This window comes from Alnus glutinosa, chromosome 2, assembly GCF_958979055.1.
Source record: "Alnus glutinosa chromosome 2, dhAlnGlut1.1, whole genome shotgun sequence".
Lineage (NCBI taxonomy): Eukaryota > Viridiplantae > Streptophyta > Magnoliopsida > Fagales > Betulaceae > Alnus > Alnus glutinosa.
The window spans coordinates 26,552,787-26,565,183 of record NC_084887.1 but is presented as its reverse complement, the minus strand read 5'-3'; the positions used below and the strand labels follow the sequence as shown (position 1 = coordinate 26,565,183).

General features: G+C 33.5%; 1 protein-coding gene and 1 long non-coding RNA gene across 4 annotated transcripts; one reads left to right on the top strand and one right to left on the bottom strand.

Moving 5' to 3' along the window:
• Window positions 1-2,732: 2,732 nt before the first annotated feature.
• On the bottom strand, window positions 2,733-8,240 carry LOC133862052 (SUN domain-containing protein 4). Of its 3 annotated transcripts, none has more exons than XM_062297902.1 (5): window positions 8,013-8,240; window positions 6,738-6,958; window positions 3,879-5,167; window positions 3,667-3,752; window positions 2,733-3,000 (listed from the first exon to the last, which is right to left on the bottom strand). In XM_062297902.1, the coding sequence occupies exons 2-5, from the start codon at window positions 6,898-6,900 to the stop codon at window positions 2,754-2,756; spliced, it is 1,785 nt and encodes a 594-aa protein (XP_062153886.1). In that variant the 5' UTR covers window positions 6,901-6,958; window positions 8,013-8,240; the 3' UTR covers window positions 2,733-2,753. The 3 variants fall into 3 exon arrangements, with proteins under 3 accessions (XP_062153886.1, XP_062153888.1, XP_062153887.1); XM_062297904.1 differs by lacking the exon at window positions 8,013-8,240 and adding an exon at window positions 7,861-7,883; XM_062297903.1 differs by lacking the exon at window positions 8,013-8,240 and adding an exon at window positions 7,113-7,610.
• A 1,396-nt stretch (window positions 8,241-9,636) lies between these two features.
• LOC133861260 (uncharacterized) lies at window positions 9,637-12,359 on the top strand. Its single transcript, XR_009898983.1, has 2 exons — window positions 9,637-10,249; window positions 11,713-12,359. It is a non-coding gene; the product is annotated as an uncharacterized LOC133861260 (long non-coding RNA).
• The last annotated feature ends 38 nt before the right edge of the window (window positions 12,360-12,397 follow it).

The following is a 12,397-nucleotide window of genomic DNA, read 5'->3' as shown; positions in this document are numbered from 1 at the left end:
TTCTCTTCCTGCCCTTCTCTTATCTTTTAATTTTCTCAAAACCACCATTAAATTTGTGGAGTCCATGAGCTGTATCCAATAGGTTTATATAGCCAATAAAATATGATAAAGATGATAACAAATCATAAACTTATTATGTATGGCTTGATTACAACTACCTATTGAATTAGTTCATACAGAGATACCATGATAAACATGGAAACAAATAAATTAATTTAGTTACTAATGTCTTTGTTTGTCGTTGGCTCAGCAGCGCAAATCATGCAATCTGGGATCAAATCTTCTAAATTTTCAATATTAATTCGTAGAGTTCTTAATATTCTAACTATTTTAAAACAAATTATTCAGATTTTATCTCCTTGGTATTTATTATCTTTATTACCTTCTATATGAGAGACGATGTGCTTTCAAAACCTTTAAAACCTTAATATTTTCCTTTTCTTTTAAAAGAGTATAATAGTTCAAAAAACAAATTGCAATATATATATATATATAATTTTTTTTTTTTCTCTTATACCAAACAAGGGAAGGTGGAAATCCATTTTTTCACCTTCCACTTTTTCGTCTGGACAGAAATTTCCTACAACCCACATATACGATTGACACGTGTCCTTTAAATATGTGAGAATCACATGTTTTTTTTATTAATGCTATTAAAAAAATATGTAAGAAGCATATGATATTTAAATAACATGTGCTTCTCACATACTAAGGGATACATGTCAATCTTATATGTGGGTTGTAGGAAATTTCTTACAAACCAGATTGTAGAAAATTTCTGTCCTTTCCGTTTGCCTTATGAAAACACTTGTGATGGAAAAGTTATTCTCTCTCTCATTTCCTAAATTCTTTATGGTCTTTTATTTATTGTCATAAATTTTAAATACTGAACTGGTCTTTTAAGTAAAAAATTGATAAATTTTAAAGGTTGAACCGGTTTTGTCATAAATTTAATAAATTTATTGTGCTTTAATAAAAATTTCATGGGCGTGCATATTTATGAGATCAAAATAAGAACTTTTTTTGCTCAGCATTAAGTGATGAGTTTTTTTTTTTTTTTTTTTTTCAATTTTCTTTTGAGCCACGGCCATGTTTTCTCCAAGATTTTATTTCAAACATTTTCCTTATATGAGAATTTATTAAGTTCAAAAATTTAATGTCTTAATTTATAACTACTCTCCAAAACTATAGAGACAAAATTTAAAATTAAAAACATACTATATTAACTACCCATAATCGACCATATATGAATTGCAAATATTAGTTCTAAAAAAAATTAGCCATATTAGTAATGCCTCAACGTATAACAAAATTAAATAGTGAAGAAAGAAATGGCACAAGTCGGCTAAAGCGTCATAATTCAAGTAGGCTAAAACGGTACAAGTCGGCTCTTATGGTTTTCTTGGATTTTTTTTTTTTTTTGGAAAGCAAAACAAGGCAAATATTTATCTTATTGTTGTGCATAAAAGGAACATAAATACTTTCAAAACACCAAAGAGACATTAAGCATTGAACATGATGTGAGGATATTTATTTGATTGCATTAAATGTTGAGTGAAAGATTTTGTTTTACCTTGAATTCATAAAAAAAAAGGTCTAATTTTTTTTTTTTTTTTTCTTTTTTTTTTTGTATTATTTCTTGAATGTTCAAAATTATGAGTTTTATTTGTATTGAAATATAATTTGTATCACACAAACATTATCACAAGTTTATGCTAATTTTTTTTATTAATGCTTTAATAATCAAAATTCACATTTTCTTGTTGCTATTTTTTTTTTCTTTATACTTCTTTTCGTTATAAAATATAAACTACACGTTTGAAAACAAAGATAACACGCTTTAATTTTTATGGATTGAAATAAAATTAAGAGTCTTATATGATAGTATTTCTTCTTCTTTTTTTTTTCTTTTTGTTGTTGTTGTTGTTGTTGTTGTTGTTGTTGTTGTTTTTTTTTTTTTTTTTTTTTTTTTTTTTTTTTTTGGTGATTTCATGCAATGTTTTGTGTGAGTTTGTCACTATATTTCGTAATGTACTAGTGTATAATCTTTAATGTCTTATTATTGGATGAGGTGTTATAATGTTTTCTTGGTATTTTTTTCGTTATACTTATTTTCATTTTAAACTACTCATATGAACCAAAGATTTAACATGTTTTAATTTATATGGATTAAACTAAAATTAAGGGTCTTTTCTTTTTAATTTATTTGAATGTTTTATAAAATATTATTTTTTCGTTTGTATGATTTACTTTATTTTCAACTATTTTTTGAAAGTATTTATTTGCTTTTGAAAGCAAAACAAGGCAAAACTTTATTTGATTGTTGTGCATAAAAGTAACACAACAATAATTAAGAATGAAGATGCGTTTGAATTTTGAAATTAAATTATAATGAAGAATCCCGCGCATAGCGGGGGTTATGAACTAGTTTCTTAATAATTTGAAAGACCTTGGCAAATGTTGTTAAGCACATCATCTTTGGCAGTCTGCTTTACAAACAGGCTAATCTACAAGAGACTTGTAATACAAAAATTCCCTAAAAGGAACATGGCTCGGGATCGGGATTGGACGATGTGCAGCCTGCCCGTGCAGAAAACGAGAGAGGGCACAGATAGAACCCACCTGCCCGGGCAGGTGACCTCCATTGAGACCTCTCTCAATTAGCTGTCCGAATTGGCAAGAGATCCCGGTCCATATGACATTATGCAAGCAACACTGAGCCGCAATAAGCATTCACTCTAAGAAGATATGTATTATATTGACAGTATGAGAATAATGGTACTACAGCTCAATAGTAAGAACAGCCAGGAAGAGTTCCTCCGACAAAATTTCCCGGACATATTTGTTCTATGAACACTCAATGCTTTATAAACACTCACCGCCAGATCTAGGAATAACCTCACAAGAGCCAAAACTGCAAATATTAAACATACCAAAAATACTAAGATACCCTTATTCTCCATAGACGTCTGATTCTCATGGATCTTATCAACTTGAGATCTGCAAATGAATGGCATTTATCAGCGCTTGCAAAAACAAATAGACAAAACCAAAATAATTTTTTTAGTTTACGTTGTTAAGCAATAAATAATACCATATATATATGCCAAAGTTCAGAATTGAACAACTACCGGAGGAATTGACAAATATGGAGAGGTAAAGATACAACTACGAAATGGATGCAACAAAAGCAAAGACCATGTATGAGTAATTGAGTATTCTCTTTCCTTTAAAGCTACCAACTTATTTGTTCCCTCGTTTCTCCCGCCCTCCATCTGAATTTTGACTTCAATCACCTCTCCTCTGCCAGAAATGCCGACGGACTCAAGGTGGATGTCATGTCTGATCCAGTGTTTAATCTTGGTCTCTTCCTTATAACTAATTAGTTAGGTGAAATTTGCATATAGGGGAACACCCCAGCTAGCGACAGAATTGACAAAAACATTAATGGTAAACAAGAAGCACCCTATTACACAATAATTTCCTTATCAAACTAAATTATATCCTTTGATCCTCAAAACCAGAAACAGAAAGAGATCATCAGATAGGGAGCTGTACAACTTGTATGCTTAAAGGTACTTCAAAAAATCATAATTCTAAATTAAAACAGCATTCATTATGAAAAAAAAAAATTGGGGAAGCATATGACCAAGAAATAAATTCTACCTGAGAACAGCATTGTCCCTGAGTAAATTATCCAACTGCCTGGAAACATCAGACCTCCAAGAAATAAGTTCACCAACATCTTTAGCCTGCAATGAAATAAACCATTACAAAATTAATCACGAGTATAATGATAATACTAGCACTGATCATGACATATATATCAACAACAGATAACAATAACCAAGATTCAGAAAGATAAGAATTTCACATACAATGATCTCCTGACTGTCAAGAAGATTCCTTGTGTCTTCTCTGATCTTCTCTAAAATTATGTCTTTCTCTCCTATATCTTTGTTGAGTTCTTTGAAAATATTTCCATAGCTGGAAATCAATTCCCCCAAATATCGCTCTAAAACAGATAAATTTAAATCCAGTGAACGTACTTTCTGCATCAATATCTTGAGAACCGTGTCCCCAGGCATCCTGCCAACTTGTGGGTAACGCATTTCCTCAACTGGATCGGGCACCCTAGTTTTTACAACTTCTTGTGCATAGTTAGATCCATTTTCTATAATGTTTTGATCAGGATTAACACTTTTAGTGGGCTCTGGCTGGGTGGGTATTTCTTTATGGTCACCAGTTACTTCCTCAGGTACAGACAATTTTTCATCTTGAGCAGATATCAAATCTTCCAGCATTCGTTCAACAGCATCCACACCATAAACTTCAACAAAACTCAGTGTACAGTAGAATTCCGAACCATAATGGCTCAGAAGATTCAACTTTAGGTATCTTGCCCATTTTGGCTCATGAAGAACAAACCTCTGAGCATGCTTCACATTTGGAGCAGTGAAATTCCCTAGCTTGACCCATTCATCTGTTGGATAAACCAAACTGCCATGCAGCTCAAAATCTTTTAAATTAGAAGAGTGGTGCTCAAAGTTAGCTAATTCGATTGTATCTACTAAGGTTTCTTCTGAAAGCTCTATAATAGCAAATTTCTCTTCCGCAGAACATGGATTTCGAAGATACTTGTCCTTATCTCTACCTAAGATATTAGAGGCACCCTTGGCTTCCTTGTTAAAAGCCAAAACCATTGCTCCCTTTGATGCTGAAGCATAATTGTACTCAGCACCTCCAGGCTCCACTCTGTGTATTATGCTTCCGGCCTGACCAGTTCCAGGTTTACTTATGGAACTGAAGGCTTTGCTCTTGAACTCATCAAGACCAACTGGAACAGTATGAGACAGCCGATCAGTCTTTGGAGCATCGTTTTCAGATTTCAGAGTAGAAATGGAGTTCTCCACCTCAGGTTGCTCTCGATCAGTTGAGAGATCATCCCTTCTCCCTTCAACTGAGATATCGTTTGTACTTTCTTCACCAGCAACTAATTTACTACCATAACCTCTGGTTTCAGCACCATTTGCGAACAAAGCCTCAGAAGAACAAAAAGAATCAGTTTCTTTCGGTTGATGATTTTGTACTGTATTTGAGTGTTCATTACGTCCCACCTCAGCTTCATCCCGAGTAGATATGCCAACTGGAAGTACTACAGATTCATCTAAGTCCAAAGAAAGAATAGAGAGCAACTAATCAGAACAAGTTATGAATACAGCAGAAATAAAAAACAAAATGCATTTTGGAAAACAAGACTAAAGATGAGTGCATCCTTAGCAATTACAATTTATATATATATATATATATATATAAGCAATTACAAATATTCAACTAGTTAAATGGAAATAACAGAAAGTGTTTAGCAAGGAAATAAGTGAACACTAAAATTCCACAAAGTATGGCTGCAAATTAAGGTTAGAGAAACATGCATTTTGAAATGTGTGGCATTTTTGACATTGTCAATAGCTATATATATACGTATATAGACTAATCTTCAGAACACAATACACAACAAACATAAGAAAATTGATATTAACACTAGAAAAAACTATGCAGCTGACTAGGATATAGTGCGGGTAACAGCAAATTTCAACCCCTAAATAAATCAGCAAACAAATAAAGGTTCTATAGAAGATTTCCAGGGAATACCAATAAAAGAATAGTGCCATCAGGCATACAAGACAAAATTGAGAACTAGGGTGAAATTAATCAACACAAAAACAAATAAATCAACAAATAATAAGACTAGTGGGGTATAAAGAAACAATGCTTGCAATTGAATGTCAGGATAATGAAAAGAAACAAGAAGTTGGTAAAATTACTCCGCCCAGCAATACATCGAGAGTTGAGGGATGAAAAATGGAAGAACGAGGAAAAAATTTAGTCATATTTCTTAAAATATGAAAGTCTCACTGCATCTGCACCATTTGAGTTATAAGTAGCCGTCAAAGAATCTTCCACTTTTTGCCTCTTATTTTCATTAAATTGCTTTTCTAAATTTTACGCTGCTTTTTTTTTTTCCCTGTTTCCGTAAGTCATGGCCATAATAGTCTTCTTCTTGACTAATACATAATCACTGTCATATTTGCCTTTTAGTTATTAATTTCTGAAGCTATTACGTGCTAAAGTTGATACCTAGCTGTCAATTTGCTTCATAGTGTCTGGTTTTCTGTTCACTTTAACTTGGATAATATAATTCAGAAATAATTTGTTCTTGTGTCCTCCCCAAACTGCCCCCATGCATTGATATGGACTCAAATTAAAAATTTCAGCCTGCTTAGTGCAAAAAAGCCCCAGCTTATTTGTTCCCGATTCGTAGAAACAGCCCCATAGGAAACAGCATTACACTTCCTACATGACTACATAAAGAAGTTGGTTAAAGGCTGCATGTGACAATCAAGCCAATGCTTCATGTAAAAGCAAGCAAGGGGAGGCTACTCAGTACAAAGGATGGATCATGGACATGCACAGAGCCAGAAAGAAAAGGTGTAGATTGCCAACTACAATAAATACACTTATGCTAAGAATAGGCTTGCCAATGTAACCGGAAAGTAGAAAGAAAAACAACTGAAACACCTCTCATATTACCTCTAACATGAGATCTCACATAATAATTATTCATTACAAGAATGTAAACCAGCTCAGCACCCTACAGATTCTTTAGAGCTCTCAACAACAATTTATAAGAAGATTCAGCAATAGTGTATAAGGAAAACTTAGTTAAAAGAGCTTACCTCTATAACCATCGCCAAGACTGATCCATAAGCTAAAAAGGAAGACAAGACCCCACAAAACAAAAACCAAAGAAAGAGAAATCTTGTAGAAGCAATTTCTTCTTCCGGTTATAGCCTTCTCCAAATCTCTTCTTTGCAGAAGAGCTCTGCGTGATCTCTGCATCGCTCATCAATCCGATCCAATGCTGACGGTTGAACAATTAAAGAAAACAGGAAATACCCTGCACCACACAATACATAAACCTTCTCTTACTCCTACATTCACAAATCATTTTTTATATACGAAAATAATAAATCAAAAAATACATAAATAATCTAATTTGCTTGTAAATGAAGATCTGATCCAAGTCTAATGGCTTAAAATCCTAAGGGTACCATTGATTTAACAAAAAGAGCATTTTGCTTGTAGATTCAGCTAAATAACTGTAACGATTCAAACACACAAATATCTTCATGTTTTTTTGGATCAATCCCACTTCCACATATTGAACAATACGATGATGATCATTCTTCTACGGTACACCATACTAAATATTTCTAAAATCAAGACTCTTGTGTAACAAAATCGACCCTCATATACTCACAGACACTTAGTGAATTGTAATGGGTATTCTTAAATAAGTACTCCATCGTAGCAGTCAAGCAAAATCACGCTTAGATCATAAGAAATACTGTGTCAACGAAACCGATGGTGACAACTGAAAAAGACAGCACCTAAGAAGTTTCCTTCACTAAATTCCAGCGCAAGTCACAAAGACTGAAATTCCGTTCTTTTCAAACCATTTTTGGTTGCAGAGAAACCCAAAGGGAATTAAAAGTACAGCAAAATATAATTCAAAAGTTTCGAATCTAACGTATCCTCCCACATAATACCAATTAGAAAAAAAAAAAAAAAAAATCTCCCAATTACGTAGCTTAAATGAGTTTCTCATTTAATGATTATCAGAAAACCAAAACACGAGAAAACGATACCAACAATCTTATAATTTTCTTTTCTTTTCCTCGACTTTCTGAGCATCCAAACGAAAAATAAGACATAAAACAATCCAAACATACATACATATATAGGAATATCATAACGGAAACCTAGAAAGAGAGAAATCAAAGAGAAAGGAGATCTCACTTCTCACTGGGTGATTAACAAAAAGCTACAATACAAAAATCAAACTACTTTTAGATCTAATACAAACATAATTTTTTTTAACCAAAATGATTAGATTACAGTAGAAATAGACAGATACGCACACAGAGATTCAAATTGAGAAATCACCTCACCTGGGTTTTTAACTTTTTTTTTTTTTTCTTCTTCTTTTCTTTTCTTTCGGGATTCGCAACAAACAACAACTACGATATCAATATTTTATTAGAGAATGTTGGAGATTAGAGAGAGCGAAATCGAAGTCATCATGGAACGCGAATCTACTCCGCGTTGCCGTTGACGTGTGGTTTGGGTGTCCTTGCCGTTTTCATAAGCTTTCTTGTCGCTTTCTTCAGTAACGGCCCCATTGCCTTCCACCCCATCCATACTCTCTCTTTGTTTCCAATGCTTTCTTAAAATCTGTTTCCGCGTGTGATTTTATAACGTGTAATTTTTTAAATTATAATGAAATATCTGGTAAAATTGTAATTTAATTTATAAAATTGTAGTTTAACCTTTAAGATTGTGATACTTAATTTTCTATATTTTTAAATCATAAATTTTAAATTTATTTTTATAATTTAATTTAAAATCGCATTTTAATTTTTTTTTTTTGTCAACAAAATCACAATGAAAACACTCTAATACTACTTATTTTTGTTATTATTATTATTATTTTAAATTCCTTTGGGCTCTATGACCATTTTTTCTGTATAGGTTAAAGCAATGTTTTGGTCTAGCTGGAATTGCTGTGTCTTTAAGATAGCAACTATGTGGGGTTTAGGAATCATGTATACAATTATTGAGGCTTTCATGTTTTGGGACGAGGGATTTTCTGAAAATTGGTGTTTGATGTGAATTTGAAGAAAAAAAAATAAAAATTGGAAATGAGTGAGAGATGAAAAAATAACATTTTTTGAAGAAGAAAAAGGTGTTTATTATGCTTAATTGGTTTGGAAGCAAACTCTAATGAATTTGTTTTTTATTTTGTTTTCAATACAAATTTAAGATTCGGTTACTTGAAAATACTCAAAGTTTGTTCGTTTGAGTATGCGATTTTTTGAAAAATTGCTAATACCAAAATAATTTGTTTTTTAAAAAATTATGTTTGAATTGTTTAGAAAACCTGAAATAAAATTAGAAAAAAGTTGAATAAAAGCTGAGTAAAATTTGAATTCTAAAAAATAGTATTTGAAAAGTAGATTTCACACTTAATACAAACTCCACAAATATATATATATATATATATATATATATATATATATATATATATATATATAAAATAATTGCATGAGATTTTTGAAATTTAGAATTCAGATTTGAATTGAGTGTATATACAAACAAGAATGTTTGGGGTATTAATAGAAGAAAAGAATTTTAATGCTGGTTAAGAAAGAACATAAACATTTCTTACTATGACAATTTACTGGGTGTTTTTGGCATGCAAGCTGTACTTGCCAACTACACACTTTCATTCTTCAACCAATTCTCACCTTTTGTTAAAAAAAAAAAATAAAAAAAAAAATCTAATATTTAAAAATTATATATATTATTTGAAAAAGAAATGCTGAAATGGCGCTGGACTTAAGCTCCGAAGTTTCGACTTGTCCGCTTGTGGGCATGATGAGAAATAATATTAAACAATATGTCTAATTAAAGCAAACAGGAGGTATTAGCTGTCAGTTGCTGCCGACTTGGACAAACAAAGAAATGCCACGGACAGGAGGTGACATCCCATTGGTCACTTGCACGCATGTTGCATCCTCACCTTTCGGGATGACCTGTAATTGCCGTTATTGGCGTGCACGTCAGAGCGCGACTTAAGTAATTAAAATTTCAAACTAAGCCTTGTTTGTTCAACGACAATGCAGAACAGCATCGTGCGGCTGGATCTTACTTTCATTGTTCCTAGTCAACATTTCAGTTTAAATTTCTTTCATCACATGGTGCGCTTCTTTTAATGTCTCCATGCAGTTTTGATGTAAGTTTTGTTCCTATTCTGCCCTCAAATCAAAACCGCTGCAGCAGTGGGGAGCTTGCATATCGCTGCTTTCTTCCTTTTCCTTCTGAAACACCCAGTCTCCTCCTCACGAGCCCCTGCAATTGATTCGGCCAAGGAAAATCTCAACCAGGAATGCAATCTACTCCGTACCTGGTAGATTTGACGGAGCTGTTGGAAGAACAGGACAGAGACGTTAATGCCCCACCGCCCAAAGGAAATTTATAGAAATTTCCTTACTTCATGCGGAGAAGACAACAGACAAAAAGAAGAACATTTTGGCCGGCATCAACCCGTGGGAGAGTCGGAGGAGGAGGCGGCAGGGTGCTTATGCCTCCCACAGTTTCTCCTACTAGAGCAACGGCACATATACAGGTACTGTGCTTCTATTTGAGATCCTAGATTTTGAGATGCAGATTTGGTTTCCTTGGGTCTATATAAATTCTCCCCGTAGTGCTCGTTCCGTATATGTGAAGTTTGTATTGCTTTGGTGGTGATGTGCTCTTGTTCGTAATTTTACTAACATTTGTATGAGTTTAAATGATAGCTCTAAACACTACATCAAGCATTAAATTTTACTACTCTTGCACACGCATTTTTTTAGATTTTCATGGATATGACCTACTTCTCTTATTTGATCTATCTCGATTGCAAGTACAACTAAGAAACTAAGAAAATCTAGATTAAAACGGCAATTTCTTATTAATTGGATCTATATAAATTAGTAATGACTCTTATGGTTTTAAGAGTGAAGCGTAAAACTCCCAACAACCAAGAAATTAATCCCTTGTGATCAGGCAGTGTGCCTTCTAAAAGCCACAAAAAGTAGAAAGTGAGTTGGGGTTGTTGAAAGTTTGTCATTACTATTACAGAGGAGCTATTGAAGGAATAGATTTTTAGATTTACATTTACACGGGCTATACCTTCAACTCTATCAAATTCGTAAATCATGTACGTAGTTAGAAACACCAACCCCCAGTTCTGAAGCTCCAGAGGAAACTAGCCCCTGTACATTACATCTGTTACCCTCGGCTCCGTATATGTATAACTAATATCACAAACTGAACTAATAAACATCCTATCTGAACCAAAGCTATCTGCTTGAAATCCACACCAAGCACTGAACAAAGCGAGTTCACGGTACAGAGTTGTTCCAGAATCTGCCTCAGGCGATCACTCTCTATATATATATATAATGATGTTATGTAGATTAACACACGGTTGAATCATCGAATAAGTTGGTAATAATTAACTCCAATCCCCTATCTATTCCACAAAGTAGTAAGTTTCACTCATCCGATTCACTGATAGGGACTCTACCTCTAAAATTTAGGACGCGTTTGATACATGGCGGGACTAGTTTAGTTAAGAAAAATAACTAGTTCTTATTGAAAAAAGGAAAAAAGTGGAATGAAATAATTATGGTAATGGCTATTCCAATTGGTAAGAGCTATTCTATTTTTATTTTTATTTTTCTATTTATAATAAAAGTTATTCATTTATTGCCAATGGAGTAGTAGCTCTTGAAGCAGAATCACAATTGAGATAAATCAACTTTCCAGACAAAATAGGAAGCTTATTACTTCATGTCCATTGGACCACACATATATCACACGGAAATTGGTGACACAATTAATGACAAATTGTCTTATGATGACATCTAACATTCATGGTTGGTAGCGTTCAGACCGATACTTAAAAAAATTTGATTTTGTTACTTAAAAAAAATTGATTTTGTACGTTCTAAAACTTGTGAATTTTAAATTTATAACTACCTGTAATATACATCACATACCAACAGTAAATGCTAATAAACATACTATATGCCAATTTGCCAGGAACGCAAATTGGAAGAAAGCAACGAAGATTGGCAAGTCAAAGAGGGCTATCCGACCAGGAACGCAATCCACCACAGAGGAAGATTGACAAGTCAAAGAGGGCTACCTCCCCAACACGAAGCCAGCCAGCAAGTAAACGTTCCGCAGAAGATGCCGCAGTTGTGGAGAAATGGACTAGCAAATTAGACTGGATGCGTGAGCATTTCGAGTCCTTCTACGTCCACTCATTAGGCGGCTCAAGCCGGAGCAACTCTGGTTCTAGTCATCCCCAGGTCCAGCAGATCCAACCTAGCTCCCCTCCAGTCGCACAGGACCCTTTAGCTGTGGCCATGCCAATTATTAATAAAATGAGGGATCAACTTGGATTGGACTCGGTCACATACGTAAAAGTGTGCAAATTCATTGTAGCCCAACCACTAATGGCTACCATGTTCATTCACATGGATGAAGACGGACAACGACAATGGCTACTTGAATTTAAGGACTTAGGGGATGCATGAGTTCCACTATTTCATCTTATTATGCAGTTATTATGTTGTATATTTATTATCTACATGGACATCATATCACTACTAACTGAACTTCTGAACTTCTTAGTTTATTTATCATTTTATCGAGAGAGTACTTGTTTTCCCTCGTATTCAAAACCGCGTACGTATAGAATTGTCTATAATTATGTTTCTAA